We start from the raw sequence: 27,487 nt of genomic DNA, 5'->3' as shown, positions 1-27,487 counted from the left end.
CTCATGTCGGGCCCCACCCCAGAGCCCTCGCCCCCTCCCACACACCAACCCCCCGCCCCAGCCCAGTGTAAATCAGCAAAGGTGGGGGAGAGTGAGCAATGGAGGGGGGGATGGAGTGAGCAGGGGCGGAGCCTCAGAGAAGGGGTGGGGCCTAAGGGAAGGGGGTGGGACAAGGGTGTTCGGTTTTCTGCAAATAGAAAGTTGGCAACCCTAGGGGCAGCCCGTGGTCCTGTCCCGGGGCAGTCCGTGCTCCAGGCCGTGGTCCCACCCTGAGGCGGCCCATGCTCCAGCCCTGGGGCAGCCCGTGGTCCTGTCCTGGGGCAGGCCCAGCCCATTGTCACACACAACCAGGCCAGGTCGTGATGCCAGCGCCCCTTGCCATGAGGCCATGCTGCAGCCGGTGCCTTTCCAGTCCGGCTGCACCTCATCTGCCTACACTGACCCCGCCGTGATGGGGCAGAGATGCTCTCCGCAGGCTGGGCTGCAGCTCACAGGGAGTTTCCCTTGGCTGTAGAGTGAAGCACGCTCTGTGCCTATCCCCCAGGGCTGCCAGGACCTATCACTGTCCTGTCTGCAAGCACTCGGGGACGAGGTTTTGTACAGGAAGCAGCAATGCGTGCGGAAGCTGAGTGAGCTGCGTAGTATCCTCCTTCAGCAGTGAGCGCTCAGTGACACAGCCAGCTCTGCCGCCTGGCCCAGGTGCCCAGAGAACGCGTGGCAGTACAGGGCCACCGAGTCCCCTCTCGCTCCCGCCTCTGCCAGGAAGGAAGCTGGGATGTTCCTGACTCTAATCCTCCTGCTCGCTGTTCGCAGCCAGCGAGCCATGGCCACCCAGAGGCAACAAGGTAATGCTCGCGCTCACGCCGCTCTGAGTCCCAGCTGCCCACCACGTTCCTCAGTCCGCTTCCTGCCTTTGTTCTACAGGCCATGTTTGGAGCTTGGGGAACGGCCTCGCTGACGGGCCACCAAGGCAAGGCAGGAGTTCAGGAGCATGAGGCGTTATGGGGTGGGGAGAGTGACTCTCTAGCAAGGGGGAGGCTCTGGAGATTGTGCGTTGTCCGTAGAGTCTTTGACCTGTGGGTTCAGAGCCATCCCAGCTTAGGCAGGTGTTGACTCATCACCCCCTGATGGCGGTTTGGGGGCCTTTGTGAAGCATTTGGTAAAACTCAGGTCGCTAACTCGCGGTGTCTTGTCAGCATCACAAGTCACCACCATCGGCACAAACTGGCCCCTTCGCTGTTTCAAGGGTAAGGCCTGAATGGTCCATGGAGGCTGAATTCACGTCTCCCCGTGATGCCTGGGGTGGGGGAAAGAGGCTGCATTGCTGCATCATGAGCTGTAACTCCTCTGTTGCTAGAGGCCGCCTCTGTGTCACTCGGGCACTTCGTTGTGCGAGATGTGCTGGAAAATATATTGGCACAAGTGAAATAGCAATGATGAGTGAAGACATTGCTCAAGGGATGACATCTCTCGACAGGGCAGTACATGGCGTCGGTCAGGGACCAGGGTGTCCGTCTGCAGGGGCATGATGTGGTATCCATCAGGGGGTGGCTCTGTGGGGGTGTTGTCTGGCCACAGGGCAGTACATGGCGCCCATCAGGGTGACGGCTTGGGGGGGTGACGGCTGGCTACGGGGCAGTACATGGCGCCCATCAGGGTGACGGCTGGGGGGCGTGTGACGGCTGGCTACGGGGCAGTACATGGTGCCTGTCGGGGTGACGGCTTGGGGGGGTGACGGCTGGCTACAGGGCAGCACATGGCGCCCATCAGGGTGACGGCTGGGGGGTGGGTGACGGCTGGCCACAGGGCAGTACATGGCGCCCATCAGGGTGACGGCTGGCCATAGGGCAGTACATGGCACCTGTCAGGGTGACAGCTTGGGGGGTGACAGCTGGCCGCAGGGCAGTACATGGTGCCTGTCGGGGTGACGGCTGGGGGGCGGGTGATGGCTGGCCGCAGGACAGTACATGGTGCCTGTCGGGGTGACGGCTGGGGGGCGGGTGATGGCTGGCCACAGGGCAGTACATGGCACCTGTCAGGGTGACGGCTGGGGGCTGACAGCTGGCTACAGGGCAGTACATGGCACCTGTCAGGGTGATGGCTGGGGGCTGACGGCTGGCTACAGGGCAGTACGTGGCGTCCGTCAGGGTGACAGCTGGGGGGGTGATGGCTGGCCACAGGATAGTACATGACGCCTGTCAGGGTGACGGCTGGGGGGGCAACAGCTGGCTGCAGGGCAGTACATGATGCCTGTCAGGGTGACGGCTGACGGCTGGCCACAGGGCAGTACGTGGCATCTGTCAGGGTGACAGTTGGGGGGTGACGTCTGGCTGCAGTACAGTACGTGGCATCCGTCAGGGTGACGGCTCAGGGTGGTGATATCTGACCACAGGGTAGTGCTTAGTGCCTGTCAGGGTGACGTCTAGGGGGTTATGTCTGGCCTCGGGGCAGTACCTGGCATCTGTCAGGATGATGGCTCAGGTGGGTGATGGCTGGCCACCAGGCAGTACGTAGCATCTGTTAGGGTGACGGCTGGAGGGGTGATGGCTGGCCACAGGGCAGTACATGGCGCCCATCAGGGTGACTGCTGGTGGGGGGGTGACAGCTAGCCGTAGGGCAGTACATGGCATCTGTCAGGGTGACGGCTGGTGGGGGGGTGATGGCTGACCACAGGGCAGTACATGGTGCCCGTCAGGGTGACGGCTGGTTGGGGGTTGACGGCTGACCACAGGGCAGTACATGGTGCCCATCAGGGTGACGGCTGGGGTGGGAGCGTGACAGCTAGCCGCAGGGCAGTACGTGGCGCCCATCAGGGTGACTGCTGGTGGGGGGGTGACAGCTGACCACAGGGCAGTACATGGTGCCCGTCAGGGTGACGGCTGGTGGGGGGGTGACGGCTGACCACAGGGCAGTACATGGTGCCCATCAGGGTGACGGCTGGGGTGGGAGCGTGACAGCTAGCCGCAGGGCAGTACATGGCGCCCGTCAGGGTGACGGCTGGGGGGGCGGGGTGATGTCTGGCTGCTGGTCAGTATGTAGCGTCCATCAGGGCGTAGCGTCCATCAGGGCGGTGACATCTGGCTGCAGGGCAGAACATGGCATCTCCTCCCTTCTACCTTCTCAGAGCAGCCTATCAGCACCACTCCTGCCTGGCTGCAGGAAATGGGGAAGTGCAGTGGGGCACTCCTGAGCTCTGCTTCCCCCACTGCGGCGGCAAGCAAGAGGCCATGGGGGGACTCAAGGCCAGATCCCGCACTGGAAGTACTAAGTTGCAAAGCTGCCAAGCTCCCACCCTCATCTCCGTGGGGAAAGAGGCTCTAATCTCATCAGCCTCCAGCTTGAACCCTCAGAGCACTGGCCTCAGGTTTTAGGAGTGGGGCAGGAGGCGGGCGCTGCTCAAATCCATTCTCTTTGGAGAGGGAAGTGGAAGGGTCAGCTGTGAACCACAGGCCAGCAGCAAAGATTCAGAGAATGAGTCAGTTTTTTGTAATGCTGAATGAGGAGCTTTATTAGACTAAAGAACACAATCTTTTCCTGTAAGTCCTGCCAGGCCCATGGGCCTGCAATGCAGTTACCAGAGCTGCTCAAACTCTGTCATGGAGAGTCCCTCTCTCACTGCATGGAGTTCAGCAGCAGGATGTGAGGCCCTGATAAGTATCTGCACCGTGGGTATAGTTTTTTGATGTGTATCAGCTTTAGTCTCTGGTTTAGTCTGTTCTGCTGTCAGTGGGGAGGCTGGCAGGCCCTTGTGTGTTACTCTCACTCGGAGAACCTCAGGAATAAACTGGGATCCTCGCTGAACAGGAAGCCAGTGCTCCGTCTGGGCTTGCCACCCACATGCGAGAGCTCTCTCGACCAGCGTTGCTGTTCATGACCAGCGGCACGTCACTAGTTGGAGTGATAGAGACCCTGCAGATACCACTCCTCTCTCAAGCGCCCTGTTGTTCAAACATTCTCTCTCTCTATGTGGGTGCACCTGCTCTCGGTGTCTGGAAAACTAGCTGCAGGCTTCCCATCATCTCGGCATAAGAGGTGCATCCCAGCAAAACCACAGCTGGCAGCATCTGTTACTCCTGAGGGCATTCTGCTCCAAAAATGTTAAAAATCTGCAAATTTTATTGATCAATAAATGAATGCAGAGGCGCCAGCATGGCAGTGGGAGCACAGGCCACTGGCTACATGAAGGTGAGAGATCACCCTGTCGTCCCCCACCCCCTGGACACGGACTCAGATCCTTTCCCTTGCAGCTCAGAGGATCTCCTCGACCCGCTCAGACATTAATCCGTGTTATGCGGTTTGTGACAAAACAGGACTTTTGAGTGCACATGCTGTATAAATGTGCTCCAAGCCTTTAACCGAACTGTGGAACTGCAGCGGCTCCAAAACATGGTTAGGTGGTGGCATTTTAGGCACTTTGACTTCTGGCTCTGTCTTCGTCCCTTCTCTTAATCATAGAAATGTTGGGCTGGAACGGACCACTAGTGGTCATCTAGTCCAGCCCCCAATGCTGAGACAGGACCAAGTAAACCTAGACCATCCCTGGCAGGTCTTTGTCCAACCAGTTCTCAAAAATCTCCCTGATGGGGATTCTACAATAGCCCTTGGAAGCCTCTCTCAGAGCTTAACTACCCTTGTAGGTGGAAAGATTTTCCCCAATGTCTAGCCTAGATCTACCTTGCTGCAGATTTAGCCCATTACGTTTTGTTCTCCATGTCCACTGAAGGTAGGACAGTTAATCACACTCCTCCTTTAAACAGCCCTTCTCATAGTTGAAGACTTATCAGTCCCTTCTCACTCGTCTTTTTTCCAAGACTAAACATGCCCAGTTTTTTTAACCTTCCCCCATAGTCAGGTTTTCTAAGGCTACATCTACACTACAGCACTTACAGCGGCACCGATGCTGCTGTAGCGCTTGTGGTGGAGACACTCTATGCTGACGCGAGAGAGCTCTCCCATCGGCTTAATAACTCCTGCCTCCACGAGAAGTGGTAGCTGTGTCAGCGGGAGAAGCTCTCCCTCCGAAACACCGCTCTCTACACCGGCACTTAGGTCGCTGTAACTTATGTCACTCAGGAGTGTGGATTATTCACACCCCTGAGCAACACAAGTTATATCAAAGTAGATGTAGACAAGGGCTAAACCTTTTATCATCATTTTTGTTACTCTCCTCTGTACTCCGTCTCCCCTGTTTTGGGCACAGTGCTCCAGCTGATGCCTCACCCGTGCCGAGCAGAGCGGGACAGTCACCTCCTGTGTGTTACATAATACACCCCAGAGTGATCTCAGCCTTTTTTGCAACTGCAGCAGATTGTTGGCTCTTATTCAGTTTGTGAGCCATTATAACCCCCCCACACATTCTTTTCACCAGTATTAACACCTAGCCAGTTATTCCCCATTGTGTAGTTGTGCATTTGGTTTTTCTTTTTAAGTGTAGTACTTTGCACTTGCCTTTGCAGCATTTCATCTGGTTGATTTCAGACCAATACTCCAATTTGTCATGGTTTTGAATTCTAATCCTGTCCTCCAAAGTGCTTGCAACTCCTCCTACCACAGTTTATAAGCGCGCACTCTACTCCATTATCCAAGTCATTAATTAAAATAATGACTAGGGCCAGACCCAAGACTGACCCCCACAGGACTCCACTAGATCCACCCTCCCAGTTTGACAGTGAATCATTGATAACTAGTCTTTGTGCCCCATCTCTTCCCAGAATAGCATCCCATGGTGGAAGAAACTGAAGCTCTTCCTTCGACACCATCTGCGCTGCCCTGCATTCATTTCCAGGATGCATGTTCTGGCCTGGGCCCTTCCCCTCACCTGGAAGGATGGACCCAGACTGTGCCCCTGACTCCTTCACCCTCATGCGCAGAGCCCTGGAGTCACTGCTGATCTGCTCAGGGTGAGACCCAGCAGTGTCATTAGTGCCCAGGTGGATAAGCAGCATAGGGTGGTGGTCAGAGGGATGGATGAGCCGCTTCAGCCTTTCCATAACATCTTGGCTGCAGGCTCCAGGCAGTGCCTGCACCTCCCAGGACATCATGGGTTGGCAGATGGACGCCTCCATCCTCCTCAGAAGGGAATCTCTGAGCTCTGGCATCCTGCGCATCCTCCTCTCGGCTGCTGTGGCTGTGATCCTCCAGCTTTGGAGGCAAATGGCTCCTCCTCAGCCACTGGGGTCTGCCCCTCACCTCCTGTTGTCAATACAGCTACCAGGTTTTTCACCTCAATGGACAGGGACTTGGGGTGGGCTGGGGAGAGCACAAGCTACTGCCCGAGGTGGCCAGCCGCCAGTCTCCTCCCCATAGAGCAGCTGGTTCTCGGTTTGCAGTCAGCCAGAATCCTCCACCCAGATGTATCCATGCGCATCCTGTCAATTAAGTCCTCCTGCTCCCCGACAAGCCACCTCCTCCTGCAGCTCTCTGACCTGCTTCCCGAGGCACTTCCCCAGCAGACACCCCTCACACCGAGCAATTCCCCCGGCCTGGCTTTCCTCACAGGCCGCGTTCCCAGCAAGCCAAGACCAGGGCTGGCAGGGCCTGCCAGGTGCAGGCGGAGGAAGAGCTAGGAGTGGTGCTGGCGATGTGCCGTTTGCCTCCCAGTGTGGGTTCTTCCTTGTAGAGCACCTGGAAGGGAAGGGGGGAAAAAAGAGACACGACGACTGTAGCTGGGGTTGTCAGCACTTTTCTTTATCTAATTTTACTCCTGCAGCCTCAGTTGCCTTCAGAATTTTACCTGCCTTTCCGTTCTTCCTGACGTCTCCATACCTAGCCTGTCATCTACGTGGACGTCGGTTCCCCCCAGGCCTGGCAGAACCCTGCTCCTTTGCCTTGCACCGATTTCTGGGGCAGTTGTAATGCTGATCAGGCAATAGCAGAAGCAATGCTTTCAGGCCAGTGGTACAACGGGGTGTGGCTGGCTCACGCCTGGGCTCGGGACAAGCCACACTGGGTCGCCGTCAGGCTTAAGGAAATAAAAGGTTTGTAATTTAGCTCCTGCCCCTTCAGGCAGGGCACCACCGGCAGCTGCTGGTGAGAGGCCAGTCTGCTAAGTCATTTGGGACAAATCAACCAGCAGCCCCACAACAGGCTCTGGCGAGCAGGGGCACAAAGTTCAAGCTGCTGCGTTCTCCCCCCAAGCCTGACCCTTCCAGGTTGGAGCAGGGCTGCCTGATCCCGCAGCAACTCGTTAACCCTTTGTGTACCTATCGCTGGGTGGAGTGGAAACAACCAGAACCCACTGGCTGCAGAGGGCCCACTCCAAAGGCCTGTCAAGAGTGGGAGTCTCTGTTCCTGCTGCTTCCAGAAGACTCTTTATTGCTGCACAGACCTGGGCAGAGCCCACCCGGAGTCAGTAACGAGCTCCGTTACCTGTTTTCTCCAGCCTGCCCATTCTTCCTTGCCTCGGGGAAGCCTCAGGTTGGTGCAGAACAGCCCCTCTTGCAGCAGGCTCTGTGCTGGCTGTCCTTCAAGCAGGCCACCACCTGTGTACGTTTTAGCAGGCCCATCTCAGGCCCTGCGCTTCGCTCTTGGAGCCACTCGACTGCACTGAGAACCTTCATTCTGACATGCTTGACGTCAGAGCGCTTCCCCGAACCTTCTGTACCCCCAGGTTTGGGGTAATTATTCATGTAGTGCCTAAGTGAGCTCTGCACTCCCCAGAGCAATGCAAGACGGGTCCCAGCTCTCCTCTCTGCCGGAGACCCTGGAACTCCTTGAGTGAGCCCAGCAGCTCCTGTGGGTTCGGCGCCTTTCTCACTTGTGCCTCAGCACAGGCACAGCAAGGCCAAGCCCAAGCTCATCTTCCCTCCCCAAGCCCTCTCGCTGCTGAGCACGACAGAGCTTGGAGGCCAACCACATCTTGCTGCCAGCACCCAGCTTCGGCTCCTGCTCGGAGCCGTACCCATCCCTCAGCCATGCCCTGAGCACCTCCTTCCGCCTCCTGGGGTCTCTGATGTGGACTCACCTCCCTCCCCATCCAGACAAGATCATCTCTGGTGCCCAGTGCCCCACTTTACTGCCTTCCTGGTGGCCTGTCATCACCCCCTCATCCTTCAGGCTCATGCCAGACTGCAGACTCCCCCAGGCAGGGACCATGCCTTGGAGCGTGTAGGAGGCACCTAGCCCAGGTCTGAGCTCAGAAATAACGAACAGTCTCTAAGACAGGCAGGGTTGGGAGGTGCTACTGAAGGGCAGTTTGGAGAGCTCTGCAGAATTGGGGGTTCGTTTCCTGTACAGATAAATCTGTCCCATTGTAATAGAAACCACTTTCCCCCTCCTCCTTCCCAGCTGGCAGTGCCTGAAGTGGGAAACTGTCAGCTAAATTCAGTTACCCTGGCGGTCCCCTTAGCTCAGGGCCAGGAGCACTTAACATGGGAGTTTGGGTCACCCTCGCCCCACCCCCCATTGACAGGGACACTCCCATCACACAGCCTGTTACGCTGTAAGGCTTTGGGGGCAGGAACTGTAGCTAGCGGTGTTTGTACAGCACCCAGCACATCAGGTCAGCCCGCGGGGGGCAGGGGCAGATCCGACACTAGCTGTACCGACATCCTGATCAGCCAGCTGCTCCTCGAACATCAGAGCCACCAGCAGCCTGCACGTGTCTTGCGCTGAGGGCAAAGGCAAGAAGCTGGGTTCTGTCCCGAGCCAGACGTAACATTTTGGGGGGTCCCCCTAGACAGCTGCTCGTCTCTCCCCACCCTGCCGACATGGTGGGCACTCAGCTGGGGCCTCTGGCAAAGCTGGCGCTTGGTTGAGAGTTGAAAGCGATGCCACATTTACACGATCATTGCAACCACCTCCACTGTACTACAGACCAAGGCCAGGAGATGACCCTGGTGGGGCTAGGCAACAGGGACAGGTGTCGATTGGGAGAGGCCCAAGCCGTGCTGCTGCCTTGGGCCAGTGAACAAAGTCTGGGCCCAACAATCCATTCAGCAGCTCTGCTCTTCTCAGGCTGGCTCCTAAGGGTGTGTCCACCTCGCAGCTGGGAGCGAGCCCCCAGCCCAAGCCGCCAGACGCATGTGAAAAACAGCAGCATGCACATGGCAGCACAGGCTGGGACCCGGCCACTGCCTGCACCACCACAGCCAGAGCGATGTTTGTTTTAGCTCTCGCAGAGCTAACCTCCGATCTTTTCCTCTGTCCCTGGGTAATCATCTAGGGCCCCTTGGGAGGCTCACTCACACCCCCAGCTCGGTTTCAGCTCACAAGTCTTCGCACCATGAGCAGCCTTTGCGTCTGCTGGTTGATTGAGGGCTGTTCCCCCATCCCTCAGCTTGTTCATGCTCTCAGGCCCGCCCTAACCGCCAACCCACCCCTGGTCTTCATCTCCCTGGAAACTTTGTGGGGGTCCCTCAGCCTCCGTTAAGGGCTTGGGTTGTCTTTCTTCCCTTTCATCGTGAGTTAGGCTCGGTTGCCTAGTGGGTTCCTTTCCTTCCTCCTCTGGTTTATTCTTTTCTCTCCCTTCAGGTTTAATTTTTCCCTTCTTGGGATTCCTCTTCCCCAGTCTGAGAACCCCTACACCAGCTTGTTTTCTGATGGAGAAAGGGCTCCAGTCCGTACCCATCACGGCAGGGCAGCCCTTCCATTACCCCCACCTGTTTCCAATATAACCTTAGTGAAATGGAGAACAGTTTCTATCCCTTTTGCTTCCCTCCAGTCCTGGCCCAAATACGAGACTTGGGAAAACTGCATTCCATGTACTGGCAATCTTTTTTTTAAATGAGTCCCAGCCACCCGCACTGGTAACCTGTAACGGACAAGCCCCGGCTAGAGCTCCTCTGGGTTCTCCTTTTCCATCTCCTTTCCAGCTGAAGGTTCTCTGGTCTTCCTCCCAAACACCCACCCCGTCAGGTCAGTTCTCTCCTGGGGAGATCTGCCTTCGCAAGTTCCTCCTCAGTTTCATGTTGGGAGCCAGAGAACCTGGTTGATGCCAGCTGACCCACACCCCTATGTTCTTGGGGAGGCCCTAGAGGAATTGTTCAGTCTGTCCATTATCTTCCTCACTGTTTGGGTGTCTTGGCTGCAGCCAGCAGGTGGCCCACAAACCCCCACCCACCTTGTGGATCAGAACTTTTGGTGGTACTGTTCAGTGGACAGATGCACCTGATTCAAGATGGTGGCCTGAATCACCTCATAATTCCTGGCCTGCTCCTCACTCAGAGCCCCCCATAGCTGCCCTCTCCAAGGTGCCCAGGAATTCATTGGATCCTCCGCAGGGCCCATCCTACACTGTCCTAGGCTGGACGTCTGGTGGCCATCTCCCACCGCAGGACTCACCACCAGCTCTGGAAGCTGCTGCTGGGTCTCTGAGGAAGTCCTGCAGGCGTTTTCGCTGCTCGGCCAGCCAGGCAAGCAAGGGCTGCCAGTCCAGGGGGTGGGATTGCTGGAGACTTGGCAGAGCCTTCTACAGCTCCGCTTGCTGTTTCACCAGCCACTGCAGGGTCCCCTCCACGGTCCAGGCTGCCAAACTCCCCTACTGGCTACAGATCCCAGCCAAGCCTCCAAGAGGGATGGGGGGAGGGGGTGTCCCACTCCTGTCTCTTGTCACTGCTCAGAGACCTTCTGGCCAACCGCCTCATGGCTTATTTCACCGTGTTCTTCTCCCCACCTGCACAAAGTCATGCTGCTCTGTATTTACAATATCCTACAATCCTTAGCTCACTCCGCCAAGGATGGGGGAGACAGAAGGTCTTTTCCCTGGGGGAGATCTCACCTGGTTCTGACTCTGACAGGCCTGCTTCTCTCTGTTTCCCTGTGCACTTCTTCCTATGCCTTTTTTACCTCTTGGTTAATGGGCTAATTAGCCTTTGGGGCTCTCCTCAGCCCATCCCAATCCACTAATTAGCACAGCCCTTTTTAACCAGGGCTACTCCAGAGCAATGACCAGTGTGCTGCATCAGTCATATGGTGTGTAAAATAATGCAAGAATGGCTACACCCAGCCCCCGCTTCACCCAGGTAGGGCGTGGCTGTCTCCCCCAGGGCTATGGAAGAGAGCAGGGGGTTGGACTAGATACCTCCTGAGGTCCCTTCCAACCCTGATACTCTATGACTCTATGCCCCTGACCTACGGGGACATTGCATACAGGACAGCTACCCCTCCTGCTCTTAAGGCAGTGGCTCTCAACCTTCCCAGACTGCTCTGCCCCTTTCAGGAGTCGGCTCTGTCTTGCGTACCCCAAGTTACACCTCACTTAAAAACTACTAGCTTATAAAGATCTAAATTACCAAGTGTCACAGCACAGTATTACTGAAAGATTGCTACTTTCTCACTTTTACCATATAGTTATAAAAGACATCCATTGGGATACAAAGCTTGTACTTACATTTCAGTGTATAGTCTATAGAGCAGTACAAACAAGTCATCGTGTGAAATGTTAGCTTGTACTGACTTCGCTATCCTTTTTATGTCGCCTGTTGTAAAAGTAGGCAGTGATCTAGCTGCATTGATGTCCCCCCGGCAGAGCTCTGCGTACCCTGGTTGAGACCCCCTGCCATAAGGGAGGTGCTGTGTCCTGTACCCCCGGAGGAGCCTCCGAAGCATTGGGCAGTAGCCCCACAGAGGCTGAAATGCAGCCGTCGCACCCCCTGTAGGCCCAGTCCTGGGGGCCTGAGGGGCTCTGACAGGGTTAGGCCCAGAAGCCCCAGCTCAGGGCCATGGCCTACTTTGCTGCCCTGGTTTCTCTTTGCTGACTGACCACAGCCACCCAGAGCCAGGGCAGGGCTCTCCTGAGCCTGCGTCCTGCGGCTATTTACAAAGCGCTGCTCACCACAGCCCTGCCTGCAGGCTCAGCAGGGACTTTCCAGGCCCCAGCTCGCCGACTGTCATACACAGACCCAGGGTTCAGCTGGGTTCAGCCAGAGCCTGGCCGGAAAGGGCCATGCCGGCTGCTGGGCGCTCGGCCTGGGGAAGTGGCACTGCCTCAGCCATTGGGTTTGCAAAGGAGGAGGAACCAGTGGAAAGTTTCAGCAGATGGGAGCAGGGGGAAAGCGGGGAGGAGAAGCAGCAGCAGGGTGAGGGATTTAACAGCTGTATTTAGCTGTCACTGGAGAACTGGCTCTTCCCAGGCTGGGCACAGCACCCTGTGCTGATGAGACCCAGCACCCATGTGGCCCCACAACAGTGGGGAGGGGGCCAGCATGGGGCTTTCAGGCCACAAGACATGTTAGTAAAGAGCAATGTTCTGAGCCTTGGTCACATGGATGGAAGTCACAGGGGTGTGGGCTGTGCAGGGGGCTCGGGGGCAGGGGTTACTCGCCCCACAGACAATTCCATCTAGTCACGAGCTCTCACTGCACAGGTACTAACCAGCACCGGCAAAGCCCCAGCTGTGGGGCAGCTCCTAAAAGGGAGGCCATGTCACAGTGAAACAGCATAATGCCCTGGGGAATTCTCCAGCACAGCCTCTCTCCTGGATCCCTGACCACCCATACCGACTCCTCATGGGCTCAGGAGCCATGGCATGGCAAAGCAGAGCCTTCGGCACATGCCACAAGGAGCCCCGGAGCCCCACCCCAAGCCTCGCAATGGCCGCAGGTTTTGGAATTCACCCCCCTTGGGGTATCGGTTCAGGCTCTTGGCAGACTCAGGCATGAGTCAGTTGAACATGTAACCTGAGTATAAGTTTTTCTTGACATCCAGGGGGGCTAGCAACAATTCTTTAAAAAAAAAAATATTTTTTTTTAAATGAAAACAGATTCTGGTCTCATCAAATGACACCAGGAGCTGGGCCCGTGACGTGGGCTTGTAGTGCCTCCGCCTTAGTCTGGCCCTGCCTGAGGCAAGCCAAGCTGCTGGGCTGAGGAGACTCATCAGCCTTTCCTCTCTCCTTGACGTATTGCAGCGAGCTCAGTAAAACCTGGCCTGCTCAGAATCCCCTTCTCCATCCTGGGCCGGGGAGTCGCTGTGCTGCTGCTGGCAGCCACTACACAACCCACCCACTTGGGCATGGTTGCTCTGGGAGAGCAGGATAAGCAGCAGGCCCTTCCACACATACGCCCTGGGCAGTGACTCCCCAGAGAAGCAGGCGAACCCTGTCGTAGTGAGGGCAGGCAGAGGCGGGAGCAGGCCAGGGTGCTGAGAAGGAGAGCAGCCAGTGGACCAGGGCTTTCATTCCCAAGCCATGAGAGCGCCCAGTGCAGGCAGAGGGGAGGGTGCTGCTTACAATCGGGTGTGTTTCTGCTCTGCCATGTCCTGTTTTTAGGACAGGAATTGTCCAGTCTCAGCCCCGCTTGCCCTTCCCACCGGGGACTGTGCGCGCTGTGTAAAATGAAACGAGATCTATTTCTTCTTGTAACCCCCTTGTTCTCCTGGTCTGGGGAGGCTGGAACTAGTTGAGAGCTGGCTGTGCTCTTACGTGGCCCACAGCCAGTGCCCCAGCCACAAGAGAAGCCGTTTCTGAGAATCTCTCGTTTCTCTCTCTAAACTCAAGATGTGCCGCAGAGCTTTGGCTCAAACCGGCCCCAAGAGTTTCCCCAGGTAGGTGAAGTTGGGGATCTCAGTGCTATTGACCTGCTTTTGTAATCTGTCCGGAACAGATCGCTGACTCACCAGCACAGCACCTCCTGCTGGTCATCTGGGAATTAGCTCTTTCCAGCCTCAGAGCGCCTGCTGCTGGCTGACGTCTCATCTGCCACAGGCCCGTGTCCCTCCCAGCCCCTCACCCTGGGGGTTCTGCCCCACAGCAGTCCCCACACTCTGGGTCTCCCCTCCCAGGGGAACCCCCAACTCTCTAGGCCCACCTTGCCTCAGTGGCTACTGCCAGTCATCATCTAGCCCCCACTCGCTGGGGCAGACACAGTCTGTAATGGCTACTCATCACTGGCAAGGGGGTCGGACCAGCTGCCTCTGCCTATCCCCGGGCTACACCTCTGCAGCCCCAGTACCTGCTTAGGCCTTTAACGAGGCCTCAGCCTGGAGCTCCCCAGCACTGCTCTGCCCCAGGTACCCTTGTGCTCCCAGGCAGCTAGGCCCTTCCCACTCCAGGGGTGGAGTGAGACTGTCTTATTGTTAGGCCCTGCAGCTCTTTTATAGGGCCCAGCCTGGCCCTGATTGGCTGCCTCCCAGTCTTTTCCTATTGGCTCTCAGCCCCAGGGCTGCCTTTAACCCTCTCAGGGCTGGAGTGGGGTGACTGCCCCCCTACACTGTCCAATTGTCTGAAAGCAGAACCCCAACTCCGGTCATCTCAAATCCAGGGGTGTCAGTACATGCCACACCCTCTGCCATCTCCATCTCTCAAATGCCAGATCATCTCAAACTCCATCACTCAGACACTTGGGCACGAAGTCCTCAGCCCCCAGAAAACTCCAACCAGTGCCAAATGCTGCAGTGCGTCTCAGCAACACGGGCTATCAAGAGCACGTCACACCTGTCTTCCTCTCCCTGTGTTGGCTTCCCATAGAACACAGAGTTGAGTTCAAGATCTTGGTCCAGATCTTCACTGCGCTCACGGGCCCGGGTGCAGGATATCTAAAGTTCCAGGAGCCAAAAGTTCTGGGCCAAGGACAGCTCTGCTCTTCTGATGCAGGAGAACTGTTCACCACCAGGATAAAGTCCCTGCCTGTGGCATGAACTCCCCCAGGAACTAAAAACCAGCACTGACCTCACCACGTTCTGTTCTGAGTGCCTGGCACACTTCTCCAGCCTGCCTTTGTTAGTACAGACCCAGAGCACCGGGCATGTGTCAACTAATGCTTTTTTTTTTCTTTTTTTTTCAAATCCCTACGCAATTTCCTGCTAAGAGTGAAAGGGAAAAAGAACATGCCCCATGCGGCAGATGTCAGTTAAATCTCTTCCTGCACCGGAAGGCAGAGGAGGAGGGCAGGATAAGAACCTGAACAGAACAGAAAGCTTTACAGCTCTGACTTGGGCGCCTCCTATGGCAAACTACTAAAGCCCAAACAGAACAGGGGTCCCCAATCTTCTTCACCATTCCAGCATCTTAGACTGATCCCAGAGAGCCAAATGCTAAGTGCAGGTGTGAACTGGCTCAGGATAACTGCTCATCAGCTTGAAACTCCTTACACAATGCTCTTCCACTTGAACGTGGCATGAACTCCCCCAGGAACTAAAAACCAGCACTGACCTCACCAGGTACTGTTCTGAGTGCCTGGCACACTTCTCCAGCCTGCCTTTGTTAGTTCAGACCCAGAGCACTGGGCATGTGTCCTCCAAACGTACCAACACCTACAAACCCAGCCAAGTTTGGCATTTCTATCTTCAGGCATTGGCGTTATCCAAGCACAGTGTATAGAGAGATGGCATTCTGGATGCACACATAACCCCAGTGAACCAACTTAGCTGAAAAATTAACATAAATCCTCTTCTGTGGGTTAGAAAGGCAGGGACTTGAGCCGCCTCTGTAGCACATGCTCCCCACCTGCCTCGCCCACAGAATGTCTGTACGTGCTGCAGTCTGAACCCCCACCCCGCCTCAGGAATCCGCCTCCCTGGTGGGTTGGCCATTCGCATGCTCCCCTCTGACACAGCGCTGGCTTTGCGATACACTTCCTTTGAAGGGTGGGCTAGTGGGCAGAGCAGGGATTGGGCGTCAGGGCTTCTGGGATTAGTCCTGATTCTGCAGCTGAATTGAGCAGGTCACTCAGCCACAAAATGTGCTTCCCCTTGCAGGCGTGGAGTGCGTACTCTTCAACGATCAGTACCTAACCTGTATGTGGGGCAGCAAAGAGATGCCGACAGCCAATTATTCGCTCTATTACTGGTACTTTCCCCCAAGGTAGGCAACTCTTCTTTGGGGCTGGGCTGCTCTTACCTCGTCCTGTGGGTTGTATTCCCCGTTAGCATGACCCAAGCAGACCAATGCGAGGCCAGTAGCCATCCTCAAGGAAGTGCAATGGGTTCCCCGGGGGTGCTCGAATACCTTGTTATGCAGCATGGGGCATGCTTTGTGCCCAGGCTTGATGCAGAGCTGGAAGCAGTGGGAAAGTTTCCCTCTCCTGCCACCAGTGAAGCTGGAGGTGTGGGGACTGGCTCTGCCTGGCCGCCCTGTGGCGCTGGAACACAAGAGGGAATGGCTGAGATGGGGCTGTAGGCAAGAGGGCACACTGGGGGTGGGGCCCGCGGGCTGAAGGGAGGGGAGAGCAGAGCTGTCCTGCTCTTGGCACTTCTTGCAGAGTCCCTGATCGCACCAAGACAATTCTTGGGTTCTTTACAGGGAGGGTCCCCAAGAGCCAGACTCTGAAGCTCTGGTCTGAACCCTGGCAGGGAGCCAAGGCACTTCCACAGCTGAACCCCTAAGGGGCCAGTCTGGCAGCTTCGGGAACCCTGGAGAGTCTGCTTCTTTCGTGCCATCCCAGGACCGAGCCCTCCCTGCCTGACACGCAGGGCCGTGCTGCTGGTGGCACCCAATGGGGAACGGGCTTCTCTCACGGGCACTTTGTCTTCAGTGGGGAGCAGCCTGTGACACCACCTTTGGAGCCCCAAGTACCTGGAAAGGCTGGGCTCTGCACCTTAGCCCAGCCTCCAGTCTAAACAGCCAGCGAATTCCCCATTGGGTGACTCAGAATCGCACCAGCACTTGTCTAACGGTGCCAAACCTGCTCCTCGGCCCCAGAACCAAGCCCAGAGCAGAAGGTGCATTCAGACCTTCCCCAAGCAGGTGGAAGTCCTGAGAGAGGAGGGGCACTGCACCCAGCACAAGGGCCAGGGGCTGGAGTGCACAGCAGAGATCATTCAAAGAGCAGAGCTGAGGGCAGCATCCGTAAGGACCAAGGACCTCGGGCTTTGCAGTTTTCTGCTGTCCTTGATTTCTGAGCTCTCTCCATAACCAGCTCTGTCATGCCAGTGGAATGCAAGTACTACCTCCAGGAGAAGGGCATCAACACGGGCTGCTGGTTCAACCACAGCGAGATCATCCAGTTCCGCACCTTCTACATCCACATCAATGCCAGCCATGAGGGCAGGAGCCTCGTCATCCCCACCAAAGGCATGAAGCTGCAGGACCTAGGTATGGAAGAGCACAGCTCATGCTTCACTTGCCCAGCTCAGGCTGCGCCAGCGAGCTGACACCCATGGTCCATGCTGGTGCAGAAGCTCCATCCAGGACTGGCTGCATGCCCACTCCCTCCCCCACTCTATAGTCCCAGCCCAGAGGCCGCTGCACATCAGGAAGAGGTGAAGGGACGCGGTCACTGTTGGTCACACATTCCTTGGGGGCCAGTGGGATGAAGGGGAGGAGAGAAATAACAGCTTTGCGTTCTTCCAGAAATTCTTGCTTCATTAGGAGGCGCTGTTGTCCCTCGGTCCCAATGGCCTCTCCGGGTTCAAGTCATGTGTGACTATTTACAGAGCAGCAGCTGTTTCTCAGCAAAGGAGAAGGGTTCACATTATAAACTCGGGTTCCACGCCCTTGCCCAAATTCCCCACAAAGATGCCAATGCCCTGAGGTTTCACATGCCCCCTCTCAACCCAGGGTGCCAGGGACGCAGGTGGGGTGGGATACACAGGAACTGGCCAGCGCCCTCCCCGTTCTGATGCCTGAGGACTTTACAGAGATGAGGGTACGGAAAGTGAGCTGTTGCTGATGAGTGTCAGCGCCGCTCACTGAAATGCCCTGGTGCCCTGAACGTCAGCTGGAACGTTGGGAAATTGCCGAGTTAGAGACAGCGGTTTTCAGATCGAGCCCCTCTGAACCCCATCACCTGGCACCACTAAATGTTCCCTGGAAAAGAACCAGTAAGGGGCTTCTGCAATGGGGCTTCTGCTCTCTGCTGGGGCGGCCCCTTGTGGCTGCACCTGGAGATTAGCTCTGCCCCATCTGATGCCCCCTACCTTTGGTCGCTCACACCACAGCCCCTCTTGCTCTCTGGAGGTGTAGTGCTTCCTCTCCGTGGCTTGGCCCCCCGGCCAGCTCACTACAGTGTGTCCCGTCCAGGGTAACACAGGCGCACTGGGCCATTCCAGGCAGCCTTCCCACTTCGAGATTGTGCCACTTCCCTAGGTAGGGGCCACGACAATCAGTAGCAAAGGTCTGCATCATCTCTCCCCATGCTGCCATTTCCCTGGGCCTCGTCCCACTCTGCCCTCCACGGGCTTCCTTCTCCACCAGCCCTGGGGTAGGGTGACCAGATAGCAAGTGTGAAAAATCGGGACAAGGGGTGGGGGGTAATTGGCACCTATATAAGAAAAAGCCCCAAATATCGGGACTGTCCCTATAAAATCGGGACATCTGGTCACCCTACCCTGGGGTGACCCTGTCCCTCCGGCTGGTTCCCCGGCTGCTGCTCCTCTCCGCACTAGGCCAAGAGCAGCTGCAGCCTCTTGGGGTGTCACGTCCGAGCTTTATACCAGCCCCCCCACTCTGCCAGACGGGTAATACTCGGCAGCCTACCTTCAGGCTGCCTCGCCCCAGGTGCAGCCTCCCATGTTAATTAGCCCCTTCTGAGCCACCGTAGCCCTGCAGCTGAGCCAAGGGCACTGGAGCTCTCCCAAAAGTGGGGGGCCTGGGGGCCCCAGCCCCTTCCCCTGAAGCCCTGCCCCCGGGGGGGCCAAAAGCAGCCTCTGTCCACCCCCTGGACACCCTGCCCATGGCAGGTGGAGGGACCCAGGCTCCCCACAGCTGCCCACATGGCTCTCCCCGACCCGGCTCCAGCCTCCAGCAGGGGCTCGGAGCTGCAGCTTGGCCATGGTAAAAGCCGTGTGGTCAGCTGTGAGACCCTCCACCTCCACCTGCTCTGGGCGGGGGAACCGGGGACACGGGCTGGGGGCTGCTCTCAGGTGGAGGGTACACCATGGCCCCCCACAGCTGCCTGGGCTCCATGCTGGCCTGGCCAGGGAGTGTGGCCTCAGGGGAAAGAGGAGGGGAAGGGGGTAGGGTCTGCCCCGGTGAAAAGTGGACGGGCCAGACCCCTCCGTTTCAAAAAGTGGGGGGCTCTGGCCCCCCCAGTTCTGGCACCACTGGGGTGAACACCCCGCCATAGGGCCTTTCTGCTGCCCCACGTGGAAGGGCCTGCTGGGGTCCTGAGGGCAGCCCCACCCACCACACAAGGGCTGGCCACCTCTCTGCTCTCTGTCACACAGGCCAGCTGCCTGGGCTGGCCATGCCACTCGTGCAGCGCCTGGTGCTGACCAGCCCAGAGCGCTGGCAAACACAGTCAGCAAACGGCAAAGCCAGGCCGGCGTCTCCCTGCGCAGGCCCCATCTTGAGAGGAATTCACCTCAGTGCGCCTAGGCCTCACGCACCCTGGCGGGGTGACGAGCACCTGTTGATTACCCCTGTACAGGGCCGTCCTGGGGCATACGCACCACACACAGCTGTGTAGGGCACCATGAAATGTGGGGCACCAAATTGCCCCACATTTCATGGTGCCCTAGGCAGCTGTGTGCTGCATACGCAGCAGCACCAGCCCTGGCGACCAGCCCTATCCCTCGGCCGGTCCCGGCTCCGAGGGGCAGGGCCGTCCCTGGGGAGTGTGGGGCCCCGGACAACTCCCTCCACCCTGCCTCTTACCCTTTCCCCCTGCTCTGCCCCCAGCCCACCCCCATTCCACCTCCTCCCCCAGCGACCCCGCACTCACCAGCAGTGGCGGGAAGTGGAGCAACCCGGCCCCAGCCCCGCTCTGCCCCGCTCTACTCCACCAGCTCCCAGCCGTGGCGCTCCGCTTCCCGCCGCCGGTGAGTGCAGGGAGGTTGGGGGAAGGACACCCCCCGCACTCACCGGCGGCAGGACGCAGAGAGACACGGCCCCAGCCCGCTCCGCTTCCCTTGCCCCGGCCGCAGCCATGTCTCCGGGGTTTGGGGAAAGGACGCCCCACGCACTCACCGGCGGCGGGACTTGGAGAGACACAGCTGGGGGCTGGTGGAGTAGTGCGGGGTGGGGCCGGACTGCTCTGCTTCCCGGGGGGGGAGATCCCTTCCCTTCCCCCCAAGCCCCTGCACCCAGCCCCCCGCTAATCCCCCGGGCCACTCTGGGCCTGTGGGGCCCCCACAAGTGGCCCTCCACAGCTCCTGCCTCCCAGACCCTGGTGAGGGGTGGGGGGAGGCCGTGGGGGAGCTGAGTAGGGCACCCAAATGGCTAGGGGCGGCCCTGCACCTGTAGAAGTGAAGTGGTTCCCTGTCCAGGGCATGGGACATCCCAACTCCCCCTCCATCCCCTTCACGGGATCTGGGACTCTGAGCGGGACTGGCTGGCGCTCTAGCAGAGTCCCGCCCCCGAGCCAGAGTACTGTCTGTCTGTCGTAGTGAAACCCGCTCCGCCAGTGAACCTGACCATCCAGAACATAACCAATAACCAGCTGCAGCTGACCTGGGACTCCATGTACAACAAGCCCCACTGCCTGGAATACGCTGTCAGATACAAAAGCAACAAGGACACCAGATGGACGGTAATGGCAACCAGCAGCCTGGCCCTCCTGCGGCCACCCAAGGCAGGGGCAGCTCAGAGGGGGGCCCCAAGGGCCACAGCCCGTCATCCGCTGCCCCCTTTACCCCACGGCTCACATTCACTGGTCCCCTGCCCTTCCCAATCCCCCAGGAGCTAAGGGCCACGCCAGCCTGGGGCTAAGTTAATGCTGCTGCTTCACTGCACCTCAGGACTCTTCTGGCTTTAATCACCCTTCACGCGACCCAAATGCCCCATCTCAGGCTGCAGGCCCCAACCCATTCTCCTCCAAGCCCACCACTAACACGTTCTCTCTGGGAACCCCTCCGGCACCTGGAAGCACAGCGCTGCCCAGGGGCCAGCTGAGAGCCCCCTATGCACACAGGCCCTGGGGAGCAGCACAGACCTTGCAAGGCTCCGGGGCGCTGGGACTCACAGGCGGAACGAGGTTCCTTGTGCCCGTGCTGTGCCTATAGCGAAGCAGGGGACAGGGGCGGAGTCTGTCGTTTGTGGACAGGGAACGGGGAGGGAGACTGTAGCAGGGCTGAGCTCCATTCTCCACTCATGCCAGGCGAGCCCAGCTTTGGGGTGCACGTTTCACAGCAGGTGCTCAGCGCATCTCCTTGTGCGCCGAGCCGCCCACCCTGTCTCACATGCACGGGAACTTCTGTCTCTGCCTCAGGAGCACTTGGCCAGTGGCAAGATCTTCTCCTTCCCTAGCGTGGACTACGAGAAGTATTACACCTTCAATGTGAAAAGCAAGATCAGTCAGTACTGTGGCACCACCCAGCTCTGGAGCGAGTGGAGTGTCCCAGTGTTCTGGGGCAACAATGCAACAGACAAGGGTAGGTGACACCCCTCACAGCCAGGGTTTCCCAGCTGGCCCCCGGCCCTGGGTTGTTAATAAGGGGCGTCCTGGGCCCAACAAGAGAGAAGATGTTAATTATTATTATTATTTGTAGTTGCATAGTGCATAAGCACCGACTCTGTGGGCCCAGAGCTGTCCCTTGGGTAGGGTGAATCGGGGGGACAGCCCTGAGCCCTGCACTTTGGGGGGCCCCGTGCTTCAATGAAATCGGGACTGTCCCGATATTTATCCTTTGTCCCACATCCCGACCAAGGTACGATCGGGACGCCGTTTGTCCTGATATCCAGGTGAGGAGGCAGGTGGGGAGGTGAGGCAGGAGGGCGAGTGGGGTGAGGAGGCGAATGGGGAGGTGGGAGAGGGCTGAGGCGGCAGGGGGTGAGGAGGCCGTCGGGCGGGCAAACAGGGAGGGGGAGGGGGCCGGCCGGACAGCAAGGAGACTAGCAGGGAGCCTGCACCCAAACTCCCTCCAAGAGCCCGCACCCCTCCCACATGCAAATTCCCTCCCAGAGCCTTAACAGGTGGGGGGGGGGCGGGACTTGGACCCGTTCTGGGCACCACCAAAAATTATACAAACCTGCCTCCCCTATAGGTGGGGGTGAGGGCTCTGGATGGGGCCAGAATTGGGGTGCAGAAGGAGGTTCTGGGCTGGGGCAGGAGGTTGGGGTGCAGGGGGGTGAGGGCTCCAGCTGGGGGTGTGGGCTCTGGAGTGAGGCCGGGGATGAGGGGGTTAGGGTGAAGGGAGCTGGGGCAGGGGGTTGGGGTGCGGGGGGGGGTGAGGGCTCCAGCTGGGGGTGTGGGCTCTGGGGTGAGGCCAGGGTTGAGGTTAAGGGGGTGGGGCAGGAGGTTGGAGTGCAGGAGGGTGAGGGCTCCAGCTGGGGGTGTGGGCTCTGGGGTGAGGCTGGGGATGAGGGGGTTGAGGTGAAGGGAGTGGGGCAGGAGGTTGCGGTGTGGGGGACTGAGGGCTCCAGCTGGGGGTGTGGGCTCTGGGGTGAGGCTGGGGTTGAGGTGAAGGGGGTGGGGCAGGAGGTTGGGGTGCAGGGGGGTGAGGGCTCCAGCTGGGGGGGTGGGCTCTGGAGTGAGGCCGGGGATGAGGGGGTTGGGGTGAAGGGAGCTGGGGCAGGGGGTTGGGGTGCGGGGGGGGGGGGTGAGGGCTCCAGCTGGGGGTGTGGGCTCTGGGATGAGGCCAGGGTTGAGGTGAAGGGGGTGGGGCAGGAGGTTGGGGTGCAGGAGGGTGAGGGCTCCAGCTGGGGGTGTGGGCTCTGGGGTGAGGCCGGGGTTGAGGTGAAAGGGGTGGGGCAGGAGGTTGCGGTGTGGGGGGGGTGAGGGCTCCAGCTGGGGGTGTGGGCTCTGGGGTGAGGCCGGGGATGAGGGGGTTGAGGTGAAGGGCTGGGGCAGGAGGTTGGGGCGTATGGGGGGGGGTGAGGGCTAAAGCTGGGGGTATGGACTCTGGGGTGAGGCCGGGGATGAGGGGGTTGGGGTGAAGGGTGCTGGAGTAGGGGGTTGGGATGTTGCGGGGTGCAGGAGAGGGTTTGGGGTGCAGTGTCCCAGTGACGCTTACTGTGGCTTCCAGGAAGCAGCCACCAGGTCCCTGCAGCCCCTAAGTACATGGGCGGTCCCTGCTGCCCTCACGCCCACAGCACCGTCCCTGCTGCCCTCACGCCCACAGCACCGCCTCCACAGCTCCCATTGGTTTCGTTTCCCAGCCATTGGGAGCTGCGGAGCAGCCGCTTGGGGTGGGGGCAGTGCGGGGAGCCTAGGGGCTGCTTCTGGGAGCCACACGGAGCCAGGGTGAGTAGGAAGCCTCCCTTAGCCTTGGGCCCCCACTGTGCCACCAACTGGACTTTTAACGGCCCGGTTGGCAGTGCCGACCGGAGCCACCAGGGTCCCTTTTCAACCAGGTGTTCCGGTCGAAAACCGGCCGCCTGGCCACCCTAGACGACAGGCAGGCAGAGAGGGGCTCTGCAAAGGCTTGAAAGGAGACAGGCAGTGATTTGCTGCACTAGACAAGGGGGAGCCCGAGGCGAGATGTAGAGAAAGGGGTGATGTGGCCAAAGCAACAGGGGAGGAAAATGCTCTGCACCTGCATTCTGAATGGAGCTGAGCGAGGCAGGACGGTGCTTGTCGAAGCCAGAGGGAGGGAAGTTGCAGTGATCAGGGCGTGAGGCCATGGGAGCCTGGATGGGAGCTGTGGCAGGGGGTGGATAGGACGGCTGTCTCCTGGAGAAGTTACATAGAAAGAATCAGTAAGATTCAGACACAGCCTGACGTTTAGACAAGTGCTCGTTTCTGCCCACGTTCCTAGCTGTGTGGGACTCCTGCCTGCTCCCAGCCAGGAACAGCCCTATGGCCTCTCTGCCCCTCCCCTCTACAGTCAGACCACACCAGGGGTGTGTCCGCATCACCCACTGTGCATCCCCTCTGCAGGCGTGGCAGAGAAGCAGGCACCATGGTTCTGGATTCACGTGGTTCTCCCCACTGCCTCTTTGATGCTCATCCTGGTCCTTGTCATTTTGTTGATTCGAATGGAAAGGTGAGTCTTCCGCTGCTTCCCCAAGAGCCCCCAACCCCTGTGCACAGGTATTGCCCTGTAAGGCAGAGAAGCTTTGTTCCCCGGGTAGGTCCTCCTGGCTCAGAGCGGTGACCCAGACCCGCATCAGCTCCGCGGGCAGGACACAGGGTGGGAGCAGGATTCGGCCAGGAGGACCCACCTGGGGAACAGGGCTGAAGGGCTGAATCAGAGGAACCGACTGGTGCCTGGCTGAGGAGGGCCCCTGGGCCCATGGTAGGGTGTCTGCAGCCAGCTTCCAGGGGCTGCCCTTCCTCACTAAACAAGTCCTTTCCCATTCTGCAGAGTCTGGGTTATTCTCATGCCCAGAATCCCCAACCCCAGCAAGAACTTCGATGAGCTCTTCAACACCCACCAGGGCAACTTCCCGGTAAGAGTGCTGGGCCGGGGATGGAGGAGCCGCCGGGCCGGGCCGGGCTGGGGACGACGGGCCGGGGTGGGGATGAAGTGGCCGACGGGCCGGGGTGGGCTGGGGACGGAGGGGCTGCCGGGCCGGGCTGGGCTGGGGACAGAGGGACAGCTGGGCTGGGCTGGGGACGGAGGGGCTGACGGGCCGGGCTGGGCTGGGGATGGAGCGGCCGACGGGCCGGGCTGGGGACGGTGCGGCCGATGGGCTGGGCCGGGCTGGGGACAGAGGGGCCCATGGGCTGGGCTGGGCTGGGCTGGGCTGGGGACGGAGCGGCCGACGGGCCGGGCTGGGGACGGTGCGGCCGATGGGCTGGGCCGGGCTGGGGACAGAGGGGCCCATGGGCTGGGCTGGGCTGGGCTGGGCTGGGGACGGAGCGGCCGAGGGGCCGGGCTGGGGACGGAGGGGCCAACAGGCCAGGCTGGGCCGGGAGGGGCTGATGGGCCAGGCTGGGCCAGGAACCTGCTCCTGGCGATGGACAGACAGATAGGGCTCAGCCAGGCACCCACAGATAGGGGCACCTGGTCCCTGGAGAGTTGGGACAGACAGGCTGTTTCCCTCTAGCGCTGGTTCAGCTCCCCTGGGGGCGCGCACCCGTGTCTGCCCCATGCTGCTGCCTGCAGTGTTAACCTAGGGCAGGTACGAGAGCATGCGACACACGGACAGTCCCTGGGCCCGGGTCCTGGCCGTCCAGTTGGCCCAAGGAAGTCAGCCTGGACATATGCACAGAGCTGCCCCAACCTCAGGCCTGAATTTTGGCCCCGAGACTCAGGGTACATCGGCCCTGCAAACAAAGAACCACGGGGCTCCCGCTCTGGAGCTAACACCAGCAGTGTCGCTGCTCCTGCTCGGCCTCCGTAACCCAGTGAGGGGGGCTCGGAGCCCGGGCTCCAGGCCAAGCAGGAACGGCTACACTGCTGGGGCCCCGGGTGCCCAGGCCAGTCGACCTGGCCTCAGACTCACCCTCGCAGGGTTTTCGCAGTTTAGGCAAGCGCTAAGGTGCTGCACCCATCAGCCCGCCGGCCTGGTCCCAGCTCCCTGCTGGTGCCTCCAGGAGCACGTTGGGTGCTGGATAGGTGCACTGTGACCCTCAGCGCCAGCAGCCGGCTGGCTCTGCCCTAGCGGGGAGAGGGGCCCCTCAGCTGAGCCATGGGGCAGCCCTGGAGTGGGAGCTTGGGGGGGGAGTGCCTGCTACAGGGGGCCGCCTTTAACCTGCGTTTGGCTCTCTTGGAGGAATGGGCCGGAGTCTCCAAGGACGTCGTGGAGAGCTTTAAACCCAACTACAGCGAGAGCTTCTGCTACGTCAGCGAGCTACCCCCCAAGGAGGGCAGCACGCCGCTCTGGGAGGGCCGTGACAAGCCGAGAGCCCCCTCGGGGCGCTCCTCAGCGCCAGCCTCCAGCAGCAGCCCTGGGCTGATCCTCTCCAAAAACAGCTACGTGGGAGTGTGACATTACCAGCAGGAGTCAGGATTGTCTGCTTCTATCGCCTCTCCTCACACTGCACTCCCACTCTCTGTGCCCCGCCCCAATGCCTCCCCATCCACCCCAGCACCCCTCCCCCATCCTCACACGTACCCCTCCCCCATCCACCCGTCCCCTCCCCCTCCTCACACATGTACCCCACCCCCATCCACCATCCCCTCCCCATCCTCACACATATACTCCTCCCCCATCCACCCCAGCTCCCCTCCCCCATCCTCACACGTACCCCTCCCCCATCCACCCGTCCCCTCCCCCTCCTCACACATGTACCCCTCCCCCATCCACCCGTCCCCTCCCCATCCTCACACATGTACCCCTCCCCCATCCACCCGTCCCCTCCCCATCCTCACACATATACTCCTCCCCCATCCACCCCAGCACTCCTCCCCCATCCTCCCCAGGTCCTTACACATGTACGCCTCCCCCATCTACCCCAGCACCCCTCCCCATCCACCCGTCCCCTCCCCATCCTCACACATGTACCCCTCCCCCATCCTCCCCAGATCCTTACACATGTACCCCTCCCCCATCTACCCCAGCACCCCTCCCCATCCACCCCAGCACCCCTTGCCCAGCGCCTCAAGCACTCCCCCCAGCCCCCGTATGCAAGCACACACCCCTTTCCACATATATGACGCTCCCCTCAGCATTCTTTTAGTGCTCCCCCCATGCACTTGGCATCCCCGCCAGGCAGCTCTCCAGCGTAAGGCACCTGGCCGTGTGGCTGCCGTGCCCTGCTGGGCCTTGCTGCCCCTAGTGCTCCCCACGTTCTGCCTGGGCTGAGCAGGGCCCTGGCAGAGGAGTCCTCTGGCTGCTGATTGTGCAGCAGCTTTATAAATAAAAACCGTCTCACCCAAGAGTGTTGGTTCCTCTGGGCATTCTGTACCTGCACCCCCCCCCCCCGACCCAGCTGCTCTGCAGCCTCGCCCACGTCCCCTGGCTCTGCCCAGTGCCCCTCACTCGCACTGAGGCTCCTTGCAGAGCTGGGACGCGGGAGTCCCTGGAGTCACTCGCCTGGAGCGGGGTCTCCGCACTCATTCACTTGCCTGCTGGAATCCATTGTGCGTCCCTCTGGCTGGGCCTGTTCCCCTGCGTCTGACCTGTGGCCCGCTCGCCTCCTGGGCTGCGCACAGAGCCTGGCTCCTCTGCTCACGGCTTTGCCATTGGCCCATTGGCCGTGTCACCCAACCACGTAGGCCATGGTGCGCAGCCGAGGCCCAGCAGGCACTCACGTCACTGCTACCCTGGGCTGCCAGGAACCGAAGAGCTTCCAGTTCCGGTCACGGCCCACACAGGCAAGTGAGATAAAACCAGAGACACACTCTTGTTGGAAGGGTGCAATGACACCTGCCTTTACTGTGCAGCTCGCAGACACGCCCACAGCAGCTCCTACAAACAGAGACGAAGCAGGCAGCTCTGTAGGCAGAGGCACAACTCCACCCACCTGGTTCTAGGCTGGCTCGCTGCAAACTGACACTGAGTAGAGTGCAGGCTTCCCCTGCAGAGCCCCAGTCTGCCAACAGGTCCAGGAACACCGGCACATGCTCTCAAAGCGCTCGCTTGTGAGTCTAACCCCGTCCTCAATACACCACACTGCCAAGATGATGGCCCACGGCTGTGCTCAAAGCCTGCGCTGTCTTCTCTTGCCAGAGGCCCCTCAGCATCCCCAGCCCAGGCCATCAAGCTGCCTTCCCCCCTCCCCGCCCCCGGCAGCCAGGCCTTTCTGTCCCTGGCTGACTTCACAATAGCCCTGCTGCAGGTCATGTGAGGGGGGCGTGCCCTGCAGCCCACCACTGGCCTCATGCACTTGGCCTAGGCACTACG

At 59.5% G+C, this 27,487-nt stretch overlaps 1 protein-coding gene and 1 long non-coding RNA gene across 3 annotated transcripts; one reads left to right on the top strand and one right to left on the bottom strand.

The window, feature by feature from the left end:
* The first annotated feature begins 406 nt into the window (after nt 1-406).
* On the top strand, nt 407-26,520 carry IL2RG (interleukin 2 receptor subunit gamma). Of its 2 annotated transcripts, XM_008178948.4 has the most exons (8): nt 407-845; nt 15,634-15,739; nt 16,794-16,969; nt 20,203-20,345; nt 21,024-21,186; nt 23,634-23,739; nt 24,061-24,145; nt 25,415-26,520. In XM_008178948.4, exons 1-8 carry the CDS (start codon nt 776-778, stop codon nt 25,628-25,630), a joined length of 1,065 nt encoding a protein of 354 aa, XP_008177170.2. In that variant the 5' UTR covers nt 407-775; the 3' UTR covers nt 25,631-26,520. The 2 variants fall into 2 exon arrangements, with proteins under 2 accessions (XP_008177170.2, XP_008177171.2); XM_008178949.4 differs by lacking the exon at nt 23,634-23,739 and having other exon boundaries at nt 415-845.
* LOC122173789 (uncharacterized) lies at nt 3,481-15,640 on the bottom strand. The gene is made up of 2 exons (XR_006174621.2): nt 6,734-15,640; nt 3,481-6,624 (listed from the first exon to the last, which is right to left on the bottom strand). It is a non-coding gene; the product is annotated as an uncharacterized LOC122173789 (long non-coding RNA).
* Nucleotides 26,521-27,487: the final 967 nt, after the last annotated feature.

Source organism: Chrysemys picta, chromosome 9 (genome assembly GCF_011386835.1).
Source record: "Chrysemys picta bellii isolate R12L10 chromosome 9, ASM1138683v2, whole genome shotgun sequence".
Classification (NCBI taxonomy): domain Eukaryota; kingdom Metazoa; phylum Chordata; order Testudines; family Emydidae; genus Chrysemys; species Chrysemys picta.
The sequence above is the reverse complement of the archived record's forward strand: the minus strand, read 5'-3'. Positions and strand labels throughout refer to the sequence as shown.

Bases quoted from the DNA above. Each gene is read 5' to 3' on its own strand.
- IL2RG (XM_008178948.4), top strand. From the start codon at position 776: ATGTTCCTGACTCTAATCCTCCTGCTCGCTGTTCGCAGCCAGCGAGCC. The intron at 21,187-23,633 runs GTAGGTGACACC...TCCCCTCTGCAG, and splicing joins CAACAATGCAACAGACAAGG to GCGTGGCAGAGAAGCAGGCA. The intron at 23,740-24,060 runs GTGAGTCTTCCG...CCCATTCTGCAG, and splicing joins TTGTTGATTCGAATGGAAAG to AGTCTGGGTTATTCTCATGC.